The 18238-nt window shown below is 37.6% G+C and overlaps 1 protein-coding gene across 2 annotated transcripts in view; it reads right to left on the minus strand.

Moving 5' to 3' along the window:
• LOC126161294 (filamin-A) overlaps positions 1 to 18238 on the minus strand; it is a 917852-nt gene that overhangs the window by 480306 nt on the left and 419308 nt on the right. For both annotated transcript variants that reach the window (XM_049917033.1, XM_049917034.1), the window contains exon 11: positions 8081 to 8203. In XM_049917033.1, coding sequence (XP_049772990.1) covers positions 8081 to 8203 — 123 coding nt within the window. The remainder of the gene's footprint in view (positions 1 to 8080; positions 8204 to 18238) is intronic.

Here is an 18238-nt window from a genome sequence, read left to right on the forward strand (position 1 = left end):
TTTGTATGATCCTCCTGTGTGAAATATTTCTCTAATATTGTTGTTGTTGTTGTTGTGGTCTTCAGTCCTGAGACTGGCTTGATGCAGCTCTCCATGCTACTCTATCCTGTGCAAGCTTCTTCATCTCCCAGTACCTACTGCAGCCTACATCCTTCTGAATCTGCTTAGTGTATTCATCTCTTGGTCTCCCTCTTCGATTTTTACCCTCCATGCTGCCCTTCAATACTAAATTGGTGATCCCTCGATGTCTCAGAACATGTCCTACCAATCGAGCCCTTCTTCTAGTCAAGTTGTGCCACAACCTCCTCTTCTCCCCAATTCTCTTCAGTACCTCCTCATTAGTTATGTGATCTACCCATCTAATCTTCAGCATTCTTCTGTAGCACCACATTTCGAAAGCTTCTATTCTCTTCTTGTCTAAACTATTTTTCGTCAACATTTCACTTATATACATGGCTACACTCCATACAAATACTTTCAGAAACGACTTCCTGACATTTAAATCTATACTCGATGTTAACAAGTTTATCTTCTTCAGAAACGCTTTCCTTGCCATTGCCAGTCTACATTTTATATCCTCTCTACTTCGACCATCATCAGTTATTATACTCCCCAGATAGCAAAACTTCTTTACTACATTAAGTGTCTCATTTCCTAATCTAATTCCCTCAGCATCACCCGACTTAATTCAACTACATTCCATTATCCTCGTTTTGCTTTTGTTGATGTTCATCTTATTTCCTCCTTTCAAGACACTGTCCATTCCATTCAACTGCTCTTCCAAGTCCTTTGCTGTCTCTGACAGAATTACAATGTCATCGGCGAACCTCAACGTTTTTATTTCTTCTCCATGGATTTTAATTCCTACTCGGAATTTTTCTTTTGTTTCCTTTACTGCTTGCTCAATATACAGATTGAATAACATCAGGGAGAGGCTACAACCCTGTCTCACTCCCTTCCCAACCACTGCTTCTCTTTCATACCCCTCGACTCTTATAACTGCCATCTGGTTTCTGTACAAATTGTAAATAGCCTTTCGCTCCCTGTATTTTACCCCTACCACTTTTAGAATTTGAAAGAGAATATTCCAGTCAATATTGTCAAAAGCTTTCTGTAAGTCTACAAATGCTAGGAACATAGGTTTGCCTTTCCTTAATCTTTCTTCTAAGATAAGTCATAGGGTCAGTATTGCCTCACGTGTTCCAACATTTCTACGGAATCCAAACTGATCTTCCCCGAGGTTGGTTTCTACCCATTTTTCCATTCGTCTGTAAAGAATTCGCATTAGTATTTTGCAGCTGTGACTTATTAAACTGATAGTTCGGTAATTTTCACATCTGTCAACACCTGCTTTCTTTGGGATTGGAATTATTATATTCTTCTTGAAGTCTGGGGGTATTTCGCCTGTCTCATACATCTTGCTCACCAGATGGTAAGAGTTTTGTTAGGACTGGCTCTCCCAAGGCTGTTAGTAGTTCTAATGGAATGTTGTCTACACTGGGGGCCTTGTTTCGACTCAGGTCTTTCAGTGCTCTGTCAAACTCTTCATGCAGCATCGTATCTCCCATTTCATCTTCATCTACATCCTCTTCCATTTCTATAATATTGTCCTCAAGTACATCGCCCTTGTATAGACCCTCTATATACTCCTTCCACCTTTCTGCTTTCCCTTCTTTGCTTAGAACTGGGTTTCCATCTTAGCTCTTGATATTCATACAAGTGGTTCTCTTTTCTCCAAAGGTCTCTTTAATTTTCCTGTAGGCAGTATCTATCTTACCCCTAGTGAGATAAGCCTCTACATCCTTACATTTCTCCTCTAGCCATCCCTGCTAAGCCATTTTGCACTTCCTATCGATCTCATTTTTGAGACGTCTGTATTCCTTTTTGCCTGCTTCATTTACTGCATTTTTATATTTTCTCCTTTCATCAATTAGGTTCAATATTTCTTCTGTTACCCAAGGAGTTCTACTAGCCCTTGTCTTTTTACCTACTTGATCCTCTGCTACCTTCACTTATTCATCCCTCAGAGCTACCCATTCTTCTTCTACTATACTTCTTTCTCCCATTCCTGTCAATTGTTCCCATATGCTCTCCCTGAAACTCTGTACAACCTCTGGTTTTGTCAGTTTATCCAGGTCCTCTCTCCTTAAATTCCCACCTTTTTGCAGTTTCTTCAGTTTTAATCTACAGGTCATAACCAATAGATTGTGGTCAGAGTACACATCTGCACCTGGAATTGTCTTAAAATTTAAAACCTGGTTCCTAAATCTCTGTCTTACCATTATATAATCTATCTGATATCTTCTAGTATCTCCAGGTTTCTTCCATGTATAGAACCTTCTATCATGATTCTTAAACCAAGTGTTAGCTATGATTAAGTTGTGCTCTGTGCAAAATTCTACCAGGCGGCTTCCTCTTTCATTTCTTAGCCCCAATCCATATTCACCTACTACGTTTCCTTCTCTTCCTTTTCCTACACTCGAATTCCAGTCACCCATGACTATTAAATTTTCGTCTCCATTCACTACCTGAATAATTTCTTTCATCTCATCATACATTTCATCAATTTCTTCATCATCTGCAGAGCTAGTAGGCATATAAACTTGTACTACTGTAGTAAGCGGGGGCTTCATGTCTATCTTGGCCACAATAATGCATTCACTATGCTGTTTGTAGTAGCTTACCTGCATTCCTATTTTCCTATTCATTATTAAACCTACTCCTGCATTACCCCTATTTGACTTTGTGTTTATAACCCTGTAGTCACCTGATCAGAAGTCTTGTTCCTCCTGCCACCGAACTTCACTAATTCCCACTATATCTAACTTTAACCTGTCTATTTCCCTTTTTAAATTTTCTAACCTACCTGCCCAATTAAGGGATCTGACATTCCATGCTCCAATTCATAGAACACCAGTTTTCTTTCTCCTGATAACGACATCCTCCTGAGTAGTCCCAGCCCGGAGGTCTGAATGGGGGACTATTTTACCTCCGGAATATTTTACCCGAGAGGACGCCATCATCATTTAATCATACAGTAAAGCTGCATGCCCTCGGAAAAAATTACGGCTGTAGTTTCCCCTTGCTTTCAGCCATTCGCAGTACCAGAACAGCAAGGCCATTTTGGTTAGTGTTACGAGGCCAGATCAGTCAATCATCCAGACTGTTGCCCCTGCAACTACTGAAAAGGCTGCTGCCCCTCTTCAGGAACCACACATTTGTCTGGCCTCTCAACAGATACCCCTCTGTTGTGGTTGCACCTACGGTATGGTTATCTGTATCATTGAGGCACGCAAGCCTCCCCACCAATGGCAAATATCAGCTTTTGTTTTGCTGTCTTCCGTTGCCAGGCCAGACTGATCAGTGAGTGACTGGATGGAAGCCTTCGACCCGCTTACCGATTTTATGTAAGACCAGAATTTCCTTGGGTTTTCAGCAAGATCTTTTGCTAAGGTATGACGGTGGTAGTGGTTGTATGCTTTGCGCATTGCTCTTTTTACAGCAGCACGAATCTCTACTCTCTTCTTCCAATCTTTCTTGTACCGTGAGTGCAGCTGTCTTTGCTTCCTGAGCATTCTCCAAACTGCGCTGTTAAACCACAGTGGGTCTTTTCCATCTGTAATCCACTTTTTCGGCACATACTTGTCCAATGCGTGATTTACAATGAGTTTAAAATTTGCCCATAATTCTTCCACGTCCATCTTACCGGAAGTAAATGAAGTCGATTCATTTACTAAGTGGGATGCTAACAACTGCTTATCTGCTCTTTCTAATAAGAATACTCTCCTAGCCTTCTTGACTGACTATTTAACTTTTGTAACCATAGTCGTAATGACATCATCATGATCACTAATCCCTGTCTCAACACTGACACCATCGATGAGGTCTGGTCTGTTCGTGGCTACCAGAACTCTTTGGACCTCTGTGCAGTATTTCTTTCTGTACTCATATTGAACATGGTTTGTTTTGCTATTTTTTATATGGGTCCCAAATATTTCCTATTATTGTGCTCGCAATGTTCTGCAAACTGGATCTCACTTTTACCTCCTTTAGCATATATAATATATCCTACAGTCTGCACACTTTATTTTACAAACCCCAGAATTATTAAATTGGTTCTTTTGTGCCACACTCCGTTCATGCCTTAATCTGTATGCAATTTGTCCTTTATTCCAATATGCTACAGCTATATTTTTTCCAGGCAACCAATACAATAATTTCAGTGTTTATAGAATCAAATGTGCAGGTGGGTAATAAATATTACACAGGCTAATGTGGGCTGAAACTTTTAATATCTATTATAAAGAACACTGTGGGCACGATAACAGAACAGCATTTGGAATATACATAAAAAACAACAAACGTGAACCGCAAAGAGCATGCTAATGAATGGAAATAATGTACACAATACCAAAGAGTTCTAATCTGAATGTTCTAGAATAAATTGAGAGTTTAACTCACTGGATAAAAGTCTGGGAGAACTGTTCAATGAAGAAAATGATTCTGCACATAGTAAATATTATGAAATTTTGAAAGATCAACGTATGTTTTGCTATAGGTAGAGAATGCTTCACCACACATCTGCTGTGGTGGTTCACCACGCATTGGCAGAGTTGAATTTGGCATGATGGTGCTACTTTCAGCATGGCTCTTATAGAGTTCCATTTATGCAGGTTAATAGAAAAGGAAAAACAGGGTACACACCTAAATTTTTTAACTAGGCTATCTCCCTTTATCAAAATATATTTGTTAATCTAGGAAATCCTCTGTAATGCTTTATGTTTAATGCTCTGAAATTTTTTATGTATAAATTATTTCAGCACTGTAGTTTTAAATCCATCAGTAACACTATACACTTTTGACACCAATCAAATTTCTTTTAAAATTTCAATATAAAGCATCAGCATAGAACTATGGCTTTAGTACCTTACAGTAAAACTTATAGTTCTGTTAAAACTAAAACTCTGCAAATACAATGAATACATTTTAATTACAAAGAATTTTTTTAGTTCTGTAATATTGCAAACATAGGATCAGAACCCATACTATTTAACAGATCTTGATGGGTGACACTGCCTCATATTAGGCAGTTTGAAATAATAAAAACAGAAATTGGCAGATGGAAAATAAGCTTATTTTAATTTTATTTGCACAAAACAAGCTTCCTGTAAGCTACATTTCCATTAATCACAGTTGAAACAAGCAAAATATGCTTACACACAATGTTTTAGTTGTGTGCTATTTATCTAATTCTTTAAGGCTATGGATTGTAAAAACTATCAGTACAAAAATCCTATTATATTTTGTTGACTTAAGATATTATAAAGTTGTGAAATATCTTTTTGACCAACAAAATATTCCTATATCTTTTACAGCAATACAGTGACACACAGTGATGAGATAAAGCTGGAATGAAGCTCAACCTGCTTACTCTTAGTAATAAACATTAGGACTACTCTGTTAGATGTGTTTAGCACTTCCAATCATGCTTTTACAGCAACACAATTTTGGGTCACGACACATCAAAGAAATCTATTAAGAGTGGTAAAGATGTAAAATTACAAAATATATCTTATTACTTAGCAGAAGAAAGGAAAGATTATTGCTATTTAAAGGCCCATCAACAACAAGGTCACTAGAGACAGAGCACAAACTCAAACCATGAGGCAGGAATCATTGTAGCCTTCATTTTAAATGATTTAGGGAAACCATACTAAACCTAAATATGAATAGAGAGACAATAATTTTAATTTTGGTCCACCCAAACAGAACAACTATGCCTTTAACACACATAATTCTAAATTGAAAGGAAGATTCACTTTACACGGCCTCAAGTATTCTGCAGATGAAAGAAAAGGTAAAGTGGATAAAAAAAAATGTCAATGTCATATGACATTGAGGGTGGGAGGTAGGGGGGTTCAACTGCCAGTTGGAAAGCATGTTCTTCCTCTGCACACATTGGCTTTCCTTGTGGATATGTGAGAGATGTGTCACGTGTATTTGTAGAGTGTAAGTGAGTGTTTAGGATACATGGACAGTACAGTGTCATGTTTGAGTTGTGTGCTGATGGTGAGAGAAGTGAGGGTGAAACCTGGTGCCCACAGGTGCCCTGGTGCTATTGAATAGCACCGAGGCAGCTGCTGTCACATGCTCTCACTTTGTGAGATACAACAGAGAGGTCTGAAATTAAATCCACAACATTGGCTCAAAGACTGTTGATCAGGAACTTCATGATACCACCTCTCATCCCCTTGCTGGCAAAATACTGGCAGTTGCAGTAGATCAAAAATATTTTAAGGGTTCCAGTGCACTGTGAATCACGGACACTGATGAATCCCAGAGAGTTATGTGCAAGAATTATAAAGTTGCTGTTCAACTTATTTTTTCTTGCAGTTTTAGCAAAATATTAGAAGTATTTTCCAAGACAATTTTTGACTGATTCTTGACTTGAATTTGCTAGAAATCAGATGCTTGTTAATATATATATATAAATTAACATAATAAATAATTGTGGAAGTTAATTGAGATACAACTTCTCTGTTCTAATTATTCTCAACCTAGACAATAACACATATTTTACAATTATTTCTTTTCAAAAAATTTGTCACAGTAGTTTTGTGCTACAGTGTAACACTTGTGAAGGCAGGGCATTTTATGTCAGATACAATGAACACATGAGAACCTGGAAGTATGGGACAAACCATTCCACATTTGCAGAACACCTAAGAGAATATAATGACAAACCAGTCACTAGAGAAGAAGACATGAAATAAACAATAAAAACACCTCCTAATCCTGCAAGAAAACTATCACTTACAGAAAACTAAATCAGAAAGGAAAACCTGTTGAATGATCAAGTACACATGCCAAACAATTGTTTACACAAATAGAAAAAATAATTGAATAACATTCACAAAGAGGATATCTAATATAATAATAATAATAATAATAATAATACCACCAAATACCATAATACTATCACCCAACACCCTTTCACTCACTTATCCATGAATCCCTCCATACAACATTGGAACTAAAAGTCAAATCAGCTGTCACCAAAGATTTCAACCACTCTCTAACAGTTATTACATCCATAGTCAACACTCTCAACTCAAACCACCAAAACAACCCCCTCCCCTAGTTCACACACACACACACACACACACACACACACACAGAGTTATGAACATCATGAATAGAAGCTGGTTTCGAATGTATACTTTGTTAGGTTGGCAACATTCAGGTAAACAAACCGAAGAGGAGGAAAAACATAATGAAGTAGCAATACTTACATTGTTAAAACCACAGTGTTCGAACAAATAGCTATATCTAATGGCAAATGAATAATAGTACACCACAAAAAAACAAGAAACAACATGGTGAACACTGTGAAAAAGTTTGGAATTGAAAATTCTGCTTATGTTTCAGAAATAAAATGGTAGAGCGATCTCCAGACCAGATGAGAGAAAATGCAGATCAGAGCAAACCGTAAGTATTTACTTATTTACATAAAAAAACTTGATGTGAACTGTTTGATAATCTAAAAAACAAACTGTATCGTTATAGATCCCATTGAAGATGCCTTAGATCAAGAAAAAGGTGAAATGTGTCTGGGAAAAATAAATTAAGTTGCAGCAAGAAAAGACAGTTTTATTTACAAAACAAATAGAACACTAGTATCCACATGAAAGACCATCGACAAGATCCAGATTTAGAGTGCTGTATTTCACTGATGACTCTGCTTTCAGATCTTGACTTGAGTGTGGTGAGTGTGGTTACAAGGTGACATCAACGAATCCTAATACCAGAAGTTCCCCCCATCCCCCCTCTTAAACAACAAAACATTATGCATATTAAGAGAAATGGACATTTGCAGTAGGAGATACATTCGAGCTAGGATTCCTGAGGGAAGGAGGTCAGTGGATCAGTGGAGCATCTTGTCTCGAGGTCAGAGAATAGGATGTTGGTGATAATGTAACTCACATTCATTAGAAAATGTTAATAGATAGCTGGAGGTGGAATTCTCTGAGGATTTGCTCTCTGGAAGTACAGTATATACTCTGGTAACCTAATTACTTACCATGTCGAATACTTCGTTCTTTCCAGGAGTCTTGCTGTACATTGGAACTATGGTGGTGCACAGTTGGAGAAATAGATTTGTCTCTTGATCTCTGACTTCCAACACGCAAAGTAAATGGAGATCCTGCATGAAAATATTGATAAGTAGATCTTAAATAAATATGGTATTTTGGTAACTAAAAAAAAAGTAATAACTTGTCTTAAGATGAAAGCTTGCAGATGTTCCTCAAGATTGCAGTTCTTCCTTGAATGTGTGCTGAATAAGCAATTACAGTCAAATTTTTCTATAGTTATCATGTTTTCTCTTTTAGACAAACTTACATTTTCATTTCAAGTTCTTCAAATTAATAATTAAAACGAAGACTCATTTTCATCCTCACTGCTATAGTAATTATACACGATGGAGCAGAGGAAAACAGATTTTTAAACCATTAATACTCAGCAGGGAGTGGGAGTATTGACCTCGGGTGACCTCTTGCAGACAGCAGAGACAAGACAGTTTCAGTCACCATGCAGCATAGAGTATTACTTGTTTGGTGTCGACCAGTTTTTTAAGAACATTGATTTGCTGGTCCCAGTTCAACATGTCCAAACTCTGGAGCAATGTAGACAGAGTGAGAAAAGCAGTTTTCATTAGTCTGAAATGATCCATTAGGCAACAGGCTGTAACACTGGGTACGTAACGTCATTCGCTTCATCACACCTTACATGATGATATCAAATTTCATTCATACAAAATAATGATCATCCATTTTTTGTGCAACACCAAGAATTTTATGACATAATGGACATCATTTCTAACAATGATGAGCAAGGAAGCCCACATCAATGTGGATGGCTACATTAATGTATAGAACTGGCAATAATGGGCATCAGAAAACCCATGAGAGCCACAATAAAAACCTTTCCAAAGTTCAAAAGTAAAAGTATCACTAACATAGAGACTGTCGATCCCCACTTTTTTGAAGAGGGGGGAATTGCAATTAATGTGACATCTGCACACTAGATCGAAATCCTGCGTGTAGAAATGGAAAGGCATCATGTGAACATCATGGAAATGTGGTTTCAACACTATAGTACCACAGATCACATGGCAAGATCATCCACAGAAGCAGTTGAATGAATGTTTCCAGAACATACCATTTCGTTATTCAATGATGTTTCTTAGTCTGCATGCTCTTCCTAAATCTTGATAAAAATTTTAATTGGAAGGTACACATAGATTACTTAGCAAATAAACTGAACAGCTTGGCATTTGCAATGTGCATTTTGTCAGGTGCCACAAACATGGATACCAGAAAGATAGTTCATCACTGCTACTTTGAGTCAGTAATTTGTTATGGCATAATCTTCTGGGGAAATTTAGCAAATGTCACTAGGCTCCTGGTATTACAGAAGAAAGTAATTAGAAACATGTTTGATGCAAAAAATGGGAATCATGTCGACCACTGTTAAAAAATCTGTCCCTTCACTTTACATATATGAAGTGATGGTGTTCTTATATAAAAATCAACTTACACTAGGCACTTTCCGTTTTGACCACAACTACAGCACTCACCACAGGGATAATTTCAAACTTCCAACACATTGTTTAAAACTTTATGCCCAAATGCCAGAGTACATGGGGTTAAAAAGTTTCAATAAAATAAAAGGAAGTAATATATTTAAGATGGAGCTTGGTTCACTTGTCTGCTTGTGTCTGTGTATATGCGGATGGATATGTGTGTGTGTGTGTGTGTGTGTGTGTGTGTGTGTGTGCGCGCGCGCGCGAGTGTATACCTGTCCTTTTTTCCCCCTAAGGTAAGTCTTTCCACTCCCGGGATTGGAATGACTCCTTACCCTCTCCCTTAAAACCCACATCCTTTCGTCTTTCCCTCTCCTTCCCTCTTTCCTGACGAAGCAACCGTTTGTTGCGAAAGCTTGAATTTTGTGTGTATGTTTGTGTTTGTTTGTGTGTCTATCAACCTGCCAGCGCTTTTGTTTGGTAAGTCTCATCATCTTTCTTTTTAGATATATTTTATGTACTTGTGTAGCAGTCACTTAGAAATGTAAAACATAATGTAAACTTTTGTATTTCTCTTAAAAAAGGGAGAAAAAGTTCCTTTTTGTAAATATTAACATGTCTCCTGTACATCAAATCAAATGAGTTGAAAATTGTATGTAATGAGATGAATAAATCACATATCACATATTGATTTGTCACTTCTTTTTGTAGGGATACCAAAATTGAGAGATAAGTGAACAACACAGACATAGACTTGAAAATTCCCATTAATCCAGACGTTGAAGCTGCTTTGAGTGAAATGTAGTAGGCAGCTGTGCAAAGCTTTCAGGGGAGGCTCCAGATTTGCATCCAACAAGAAGCATGTCATCTTAATAATGTTATTTTCCAAACCTACTATACGTATGTAGATTTCAAAAATTCAACTATGTATAATTTTTTTCTGTTTTCATTCATAATTTTTATAGTTTTACTACTGACAATAAAGTCAATATTTAAAAAAAAATGAAAGCCGCTGCTTCTGAGATTGTTGGAATTAGTAATATTTGCCTTGACCTTTAGGCACATAAAGCTTCTTATGAATAACTACTTTTACAAAAAATTATGTAATTTAAATCTGAAAAGAAATTTCTGTTGAGACATTTAAAATAATTCTAAACTGGCTACATCCTGTTCTGGAAAGATCTGGAAGCTATGTTCGTAATACATAACGTAATTTTGGCATGAAGCATGTTACTGTTACTTAAGAGTAGTATGAGATAGCTCAGAGTTGCTTTAGAGTAGTGTCAATAGTGTTGAGGGTTACTTTCGAGTTGATTCAGACATGTTAAGATTGAGAGTGTGGATTCAGTAGCTCTTGAGTTTGATCCATGTGACAATCTGAGAAATTACGGTCTTTGTCTTGTGTAGAAATGTTGCACAATGTAGTTACTTATCAACTAGTGTCACAGAAAATGTGTCAAGAATGTAAAAATAAACTGATATGATGATAAAAAAGTAACAATATTCCAGTGGCTTCATATTGCAACACCTTGGACCTATTAACTGGAAAGCATAAACAGGAATAAAAAAGACTCATTAGATGAGATACGCATAGCAAGATAAATAACATTTATCTGCAAATATAATGTTTATTCCCTCTAAAAAATATTTAAACATTGAAGCTTTCTGGCTGATTAAAACTGTGTGCCGGACCGAGATTCGAACTCAGGACCTTTGCCTTTTGCAGGCAAGTGCTCTACCGACTGAGGCAGCCAAGCACAACTCACAACCTGTCATAGTGTTATTGTCACATTGATGACACTAGGATAGGCAATTCAGCTAAATAAATTTTATGTCTGTATATCAAGGGTCATTTAATAGTAAGGAAGGGAACATTATATGTGAATGCTTGTCCGTGATTAAAACAGTATCAGCTGGAATATTGATAGTGTTCTCATTTCAGAAAAGAATATGACAAATGTTGATACTAAATAACTTTTTCTGCACATTATGGGCCAAAGAAACATAAAATGTGGATATGATGAAGTAATGGTGCAAGTGGGAAAAGTGAAATGGAACCTTAAGTGTACATAGACTACGAGTAAATGAAAACCAAGAAAAATAAAACAAATCATAACCAGAGTCAATGGATGAAAACATAAGATAAGCACAATTTACACAAAAACTACAGTGCTATGAGGAAACATGTTTCTGCATAAAATTAAAATGTTACAATCAAAAGGTCAAATTATGTGGGAAAGGGGTGGGGGGTTCAAATACTTGTCAGTATCAGTCTGACAATAGAGGTGACATTGCTGTGGATAGGTAAGAAAGTAGATAGGGGGTTAGTTTAAATGTAATCTCAAAGAAAGTGAGAGGACTGGACAAACAAATTGCCAACTTGAAAATGGAAAATGAAAGTAATATTTACATAAAAAAACATAAAAAAAACAATTAAGTTCCAATTTGGTAGATCAAATATCAGAATGGAGGAGAGCAATGGAAGCAGGTTTTAAAAAGTGAATGATAAATTAGACATTGTTGGAAATAGAATTACAGTTATCACAAACTAAGTAAAAACTAGTCACAGTCCAATTGTTAAAGAAGAACAATATGTTGTAGAAACTGGTAACACAATCCCACAAAATCATCACTTATCTAGCACTGCTCACATGGTGACAAAACTAAAGTTGCTTCTGTTAAAAAAGACAAAACAGCACAAAATCTGCTTAGAACAAATGAAGACTCAGCATTAGTAGCCAATAAGCTTTCTGAATCAGTTACCTGTAAATCAGTATGGAGAAAAGTATATGAAGTTTTCAAACACAAATGTTTTCCTCAAAAACTTTTGTTATTCTCCAATACATTACAGTGCGACTGGTGGACATTGTAACAAAAATAATTTTGTAATCAGTTTAGGAACAGTAATTTACATGTTTGGAATAATATTGCAACTCATTAACTGCTTACAATTGTATGATGATAGCAGTGGCATGAGAAATAGTTAGTTTTGGTAGGAAATGGCTTAGATGTGCCAATTATGGTATTGCCAACTATAAAGTATTAATACCCTGTGAAAATCTTCAGTTGCCTTACAAAATAAAGGCATAGCTGCATGTAATTAAAAAAAAAGTGGAGGATTGTTCGGTGTAAAATAAAATAGTGGACTATTTTTTTGTTCATTTTTGGAACACAACCTATAACCAGCTTAGAGACTTTTCTGCAGGACCTAACTGTCATTTTGCAGGACAGTGCTAAAACACGTACAGTGCAAGCTGATACTGATTTGTTTGACTGATAGGGCTGCTAAGTCTATACCACCTACTATATTCCCCTGACTTAGCCCTCGTAAGTTCAACTCAATTTCTAAACTGAAGGAAACACTTCATGGCATTCACTTCAGAACTGCTACAAATTTGTCGGGCAATAGACCATGCTGCTAGAAATGTCAACCCAACTGGCACTGCTAAGAGTATACGACTTCCACATCACTGGCAACTGGTTATATACAGTGCTGGTGACTACTCTCAAGGTCAGTAAAACTTTGAAACACGTATCTATTTTGTACAACATGTAAATAAATAGTTGCCACTATTAAAGTTCCAATCCTTGTATATTATTATGCCTCAGTTTTCATGTCAATATATTTCTGTTTGCATTTATAATTTGTCTAATGCTAATTCTAAACTAACTACATACCCTTGTAGAAAGATATGGAAGCTATATTTGTAATATTTAATGTAAGTTTGGCACCAAGCACAGTACAGTTGCTTGAGAGTAGCATGAGACAGCTTCAGAGTTGCTTTAGAGTAGCATCAGATAGTGTGGAGAGTTGCTTTAGAGTTGCTTCAGACATGTTAAGATAGAGAGTGTGGTTTCAGTAGCAATCGAGATTGGTGCATGTGACAAAAATTATGGTCTTTGTCTTGTGTAGAGATGTTACACAATGAATTTATTTATCGAACGGTGGTGTAGGATGTAGAATGTAGAAATAAACTGATATGATGATAAAAAATAACAATATTACAATGATTTGTTATTGCAACACATCAGACCTATTAAATGGAAAGCATAAATAGGAACAAAAAAGAGACCCTAGACAATGAGACAGCCGCAGCAAATAATTAACATTTATCTGCTAATATAATGTTCAAAAATTATTTAAATGTTGACAACACTTGACTAGTCAATTAAACATAATAAATTTTGCTTCTGTAAATCCATGAACATTTAATAGTGAGGAAGGGAACATTATAATATGTAGGTTTAATGAATATAAAGCCCTTATGATAAATTATTACTTGACATCAGAGTTGTGAATTTGCTGTACTTTGGACACAGAAAATGATTTAACATTAAATTATGAATCCACTTATTCAAAGCTGTTAGTTCCCTTTATGATACACATTAATTCCCAAAAATGAGAATATGAAAAGTTTACCTTCAACTAGAGTTCTAACAATTTTTATTAGTAATCTCCCAATATAAATCATGACTGCTGACAGCCAGCATATATTTAAAACTACCGGCATGTGCCGATTATTCTCCACAGCTGAGCAGATTAGTCTGTTCTTCATATCTTTTATATTATAAGAGGTAAAAAGGGAAAGAAGCAAACAATGTGAGGAGCTGTAAACAGACATGCTGCTTTTCTTTTGTGTTTCTTAGCATCCCTGCTTAAAGTACTGACGACTTACTGCCATAACACAGATAACAACAACTAGAATTATCTGTGTGTTGCTGTCATGGTCATCAGTCTGAAGACCACTTTCATGCAGCTCTCCACACATTCTAACCTGTAAAAGGCTCTTCACCTATGTGTAACCACTGGAACTCACATCTTCTTGAAGCTGCTTACCATAATCAAGCCCTGGTCTCTCACTCCAACTTTTAAATCCCACACTTCCTTCCATTATCAAACTGGTTCTGCCTAGATGCCTCAGGATGCATCCTATAAACTGATGCCTTCTTTTAATCAAGTTTTGTCTTAATTTTTTTAAATCCAGTATTTATTCATTAGTTATTTGATATATCCATTTCATCTTCAGATTATTTTGTATCATGACATTTAAAATGGATCTACTTTCTCCTTATCTGAGGTACGCATTGTCCACATTTCTCTTCTACAAAAGGCTACACTACAAACCAATACCCTCAGAAAAGATTTCCTGATATTACCAAATTTCCCTTTTACAGATATGCTATTGCCATTCTGCATTTTGTATCCTCTACTTTGACCATTGTCGGTAATTTTGCTGCCAAAATGGCAAAAGTCATCTACTTCTCTTAGTGTCTCATTTAGTAATCTAGTTCCTTCAAAATCACACGATTAAATCTGACTACATTCTATTACCCTTGCTTTATTAATTTTCTTTCTAAATTTCTCCTCTGTTTTTTCACAGCTCTCTTAATACACAGACTGAATAAAACTGAGGATAAGCTACAACCCTATCTTTCTCCCTCCTTTATAATGAAAGTCTGGTTGCTGTACATATCCTCAGAGTCTCTCACCGTGGCACACCTGAATAAAATCTTTTTAATCTACATGGCATGTCACTTCAAATTAAATGTTCACGCTTTCGATAGCTGTCTCTGCCGTCATCATCAGGAGTACAAAACCACTGAGTGCAAAGGCTGGCACAGTGCAAAAGCACCATCTGGGACATTTGAGAGAGGGCTGAAGTGACAGTGGATAGGCAGCTGAGATGGGCAGCTCACAACGGCACTCGTCTACTGCAGGACCAGTGATGTGAGGGGGTGCGAGGGTTTGACACCACACCTGAAACTGTTGCTCCCACTTCCCTACAAGTGTTCGGCATCTGTCTCTACTTTGCTCAATTTACAGAGCCTAGCCCTGCAGTTTACTCCAATCTTGGCTGCATCCTTCATAAGAGAATCTAAATATGATGATGCACACGCCAAGATTCTCATCTTTTCAAGTGGTATTTTATGTCCATTTTGCAGGCAATGTTAAGCGCAGTCAAATTATAAAGGTCCCTTCTTTCAGCACATCACATGCGCTTGGCAGAAAGGTCAGCAACAGTGCAAATAGTTTGTACTATGTATATGCTACTGCATTCACATGTGATAACATACATGCCAGGAATTCAAAGACCTATGTTGTCTTTAATGGGGTGTAACGTATCTCACATCTTGTAGATAAGCAGAAACACTGATATCGACCTCTGCAGCACACGTTCTGTCTTGTCAATCACTGTCCCACAAGGGATCCGGCCATCTAGTCCTCGTCCGCCAATCCGATAGACATCTTTCGTCAGTGACACCTGAAAGCATTAGCAGTCTCAACCTTACTGTATCCATTTTCTCCGAATACATGTCTCGAATGCCACAATTCAAACTGTGTACTAACACATTTAGGACCACTTCTTCCTATACCGAAAGAGAGCAAAGACAAATGCCTGACGCTCATAGGGAAGCAGGTGTGACAGTCTCAAACGTGGTGCCAGATCCTCTGCCACCTTACGTCACTCAGTCCCTCATAGGCCAGACCTGCGACGAGATGCCCAACTCGTCTGCCCAGTCGAGCATCTCTCTGTCCGTCTGTGGAACGTTCCAGATGCTCGTATTGCACCTACATTATCTCGTCAATAGTATATGGACACCTATCAGTGGACAATAATACGGAGTGTGTCCACCCGTAATCTTTACGACAGCTCGAACTCTTCTGGAGACACTAAGAATGTCTGAATGCACGTGGAGGAAAGGCAGCCTATTCTTCAAGAGCTGAACCAAAAAAAGTAGTGATCGCAGATGTTGGGGTCTTGAGCAAGCTCATTGTTCTGACTCGTTGTAAAAGTGTTTCATTGGTTTTAGGTCAGGACTCTGAGCAGGCCACTCCATTTCAGGAATGTTATTGTCTATAAAGCTTTGTCTCACAGATGCTCCTTTGTAGCAGGGTGCACTGTCATATTTATACAATCATCATCTCTGAACTGTTCCTCTACTACAGGCAGCACACAATACTGTAAAATGTGTTCACGTCCTTCTGTATTCAACATGTTCTTAGTTACAATAAAGGGACAACACCCTAACCATGAAAGACACCCCACACTATAAGACGAGCTGCTTCTTATTTCACCGTCGACTCTATACACGATGGCAAGCAATTTTCTCAAGGCACCCGCCAAAGTAAAACTGTTCTGTTGGACTACCACAGAGAATCCCATCATCAAGTCATCCACATCCAGTGGCATCACTCTTTTGACAACCTCGTGCATCATTTAGAACTGACTACAGAAATGTGTGGCTTATGAAGAGGAACTCCATTATTTTTAACATCCTAAGCATAGTCAATGTGCTAGTGGGACTGCTGGCAGTGCTTTGGATTTCAGAAGTGATTCCTTCCACTGATTTCATGTGATTTTTTACAACTGCCCTCTGCAATGCCTGGCAGTCCTAGTTCATCAGCACACGAAGGTCTTCCTGGTATCAGTTTAGCTGTGTTCGTTCCTTCACATTTCCAATTCACAGTCATATTACTGACAGTTGACTTAAGCAGCTTTAGAAGGTTTGAGATGTTCCTCAGGGATTCGTTACTCAGGTGACATCCGACAACCAGTACACATTTGAAGTCACTGAGCTCCTGACTGACCCTGCTCCTTTACTGACGACAAAATATTCCACCCGCCCTTTTAAACTGATGGGAACTTCTGATGTGACATCTTGTGGCCAATTCTGCATTACATAGGGGTGTCTAGGTATTTTTGATCATACAGAGCAGTACACTGTACCAGCCCCGGCAGTCGGTGGTTCTTTACTCCTCGTATCAATTGTACAGTCAGCTATCAAAAGCTCGAGTGTTTTATTCACAGTGATGTGGCTTGTGAAGCAAAAAGATTTTATTCGGGTATGCCACTGTGAAAGACTGAGGACACATATCTTCCCCCTACAGTCAGAACACAATGTGCAGGGTGTGACTGTTAGAAAAACTGCTGCAAAGGGATTCATATCTGGTGAGTTCTTTACCATTCTTCTACAGTTGTGGGGACAAGGATGTAGTTTATCACTTTGTAATACTCGAGTATCACATTTGGACTGGTGCATTAGACAGAATTTTAATGAAGACTAGTCGTACCGTACTGAGACGTGGATACAACAGACGAGGTATTAGCTCGAGTTAATGGCAAAAACCTAAAACCTACTTGGCTGTCATCTATTTCTGGTGTCAAACTTTACACCATTTGAATGGTAGTGGGTAGATGTAGCTACAGCAGTACAACAGCATTTGAGTTTGTGCACGACATTGTCTAAACAATGTAGCCAGATTGACTTGTGGAGGTGTCAACATGAAGCACAACAAGGTCCACAAACAACACTTAATCTTTTCAACTGAGAACTGGACAATAGCATTGTTGCAGAACTGAGTAAAATGCCTATTTTTTCTCCCCAAAATGTATGCCAATACTGGATACTGTCAGAGAAACAGAGCAGTGGATTAGGCTTCTCTCACATTATGCATCTGAGGATGTCAGGCTATCAAGATGTTACCTAATCCAACAAACTCTAACATTAACCAGACAGAATGACACGGCTTATGCTTATTATTTGACAATGAGGACTCGGTTGTCTTGCCGTCCGAAAAAGGAAATGCCACTGTGGTTCTGAACACTAAAGACTACCACCTGAAGATGCAACATTTATGAGAGGACAATCGGT

This window comes from Schistocerca cancellata, chromosome 2, assembly GCF_023864275.1.
Source record: "Schistocerca cancellata isolate TAMUIC-IGC-003103 chromosome 2, iqSchCanc2.1, whole genome shotgun sequence".
Lineage (NCBI taxonomy): Eukaryota > Metazoa > Arthropoda > Insecta > Orthoptera > Acrididae > Schistocerca > Schistocerca cancellata.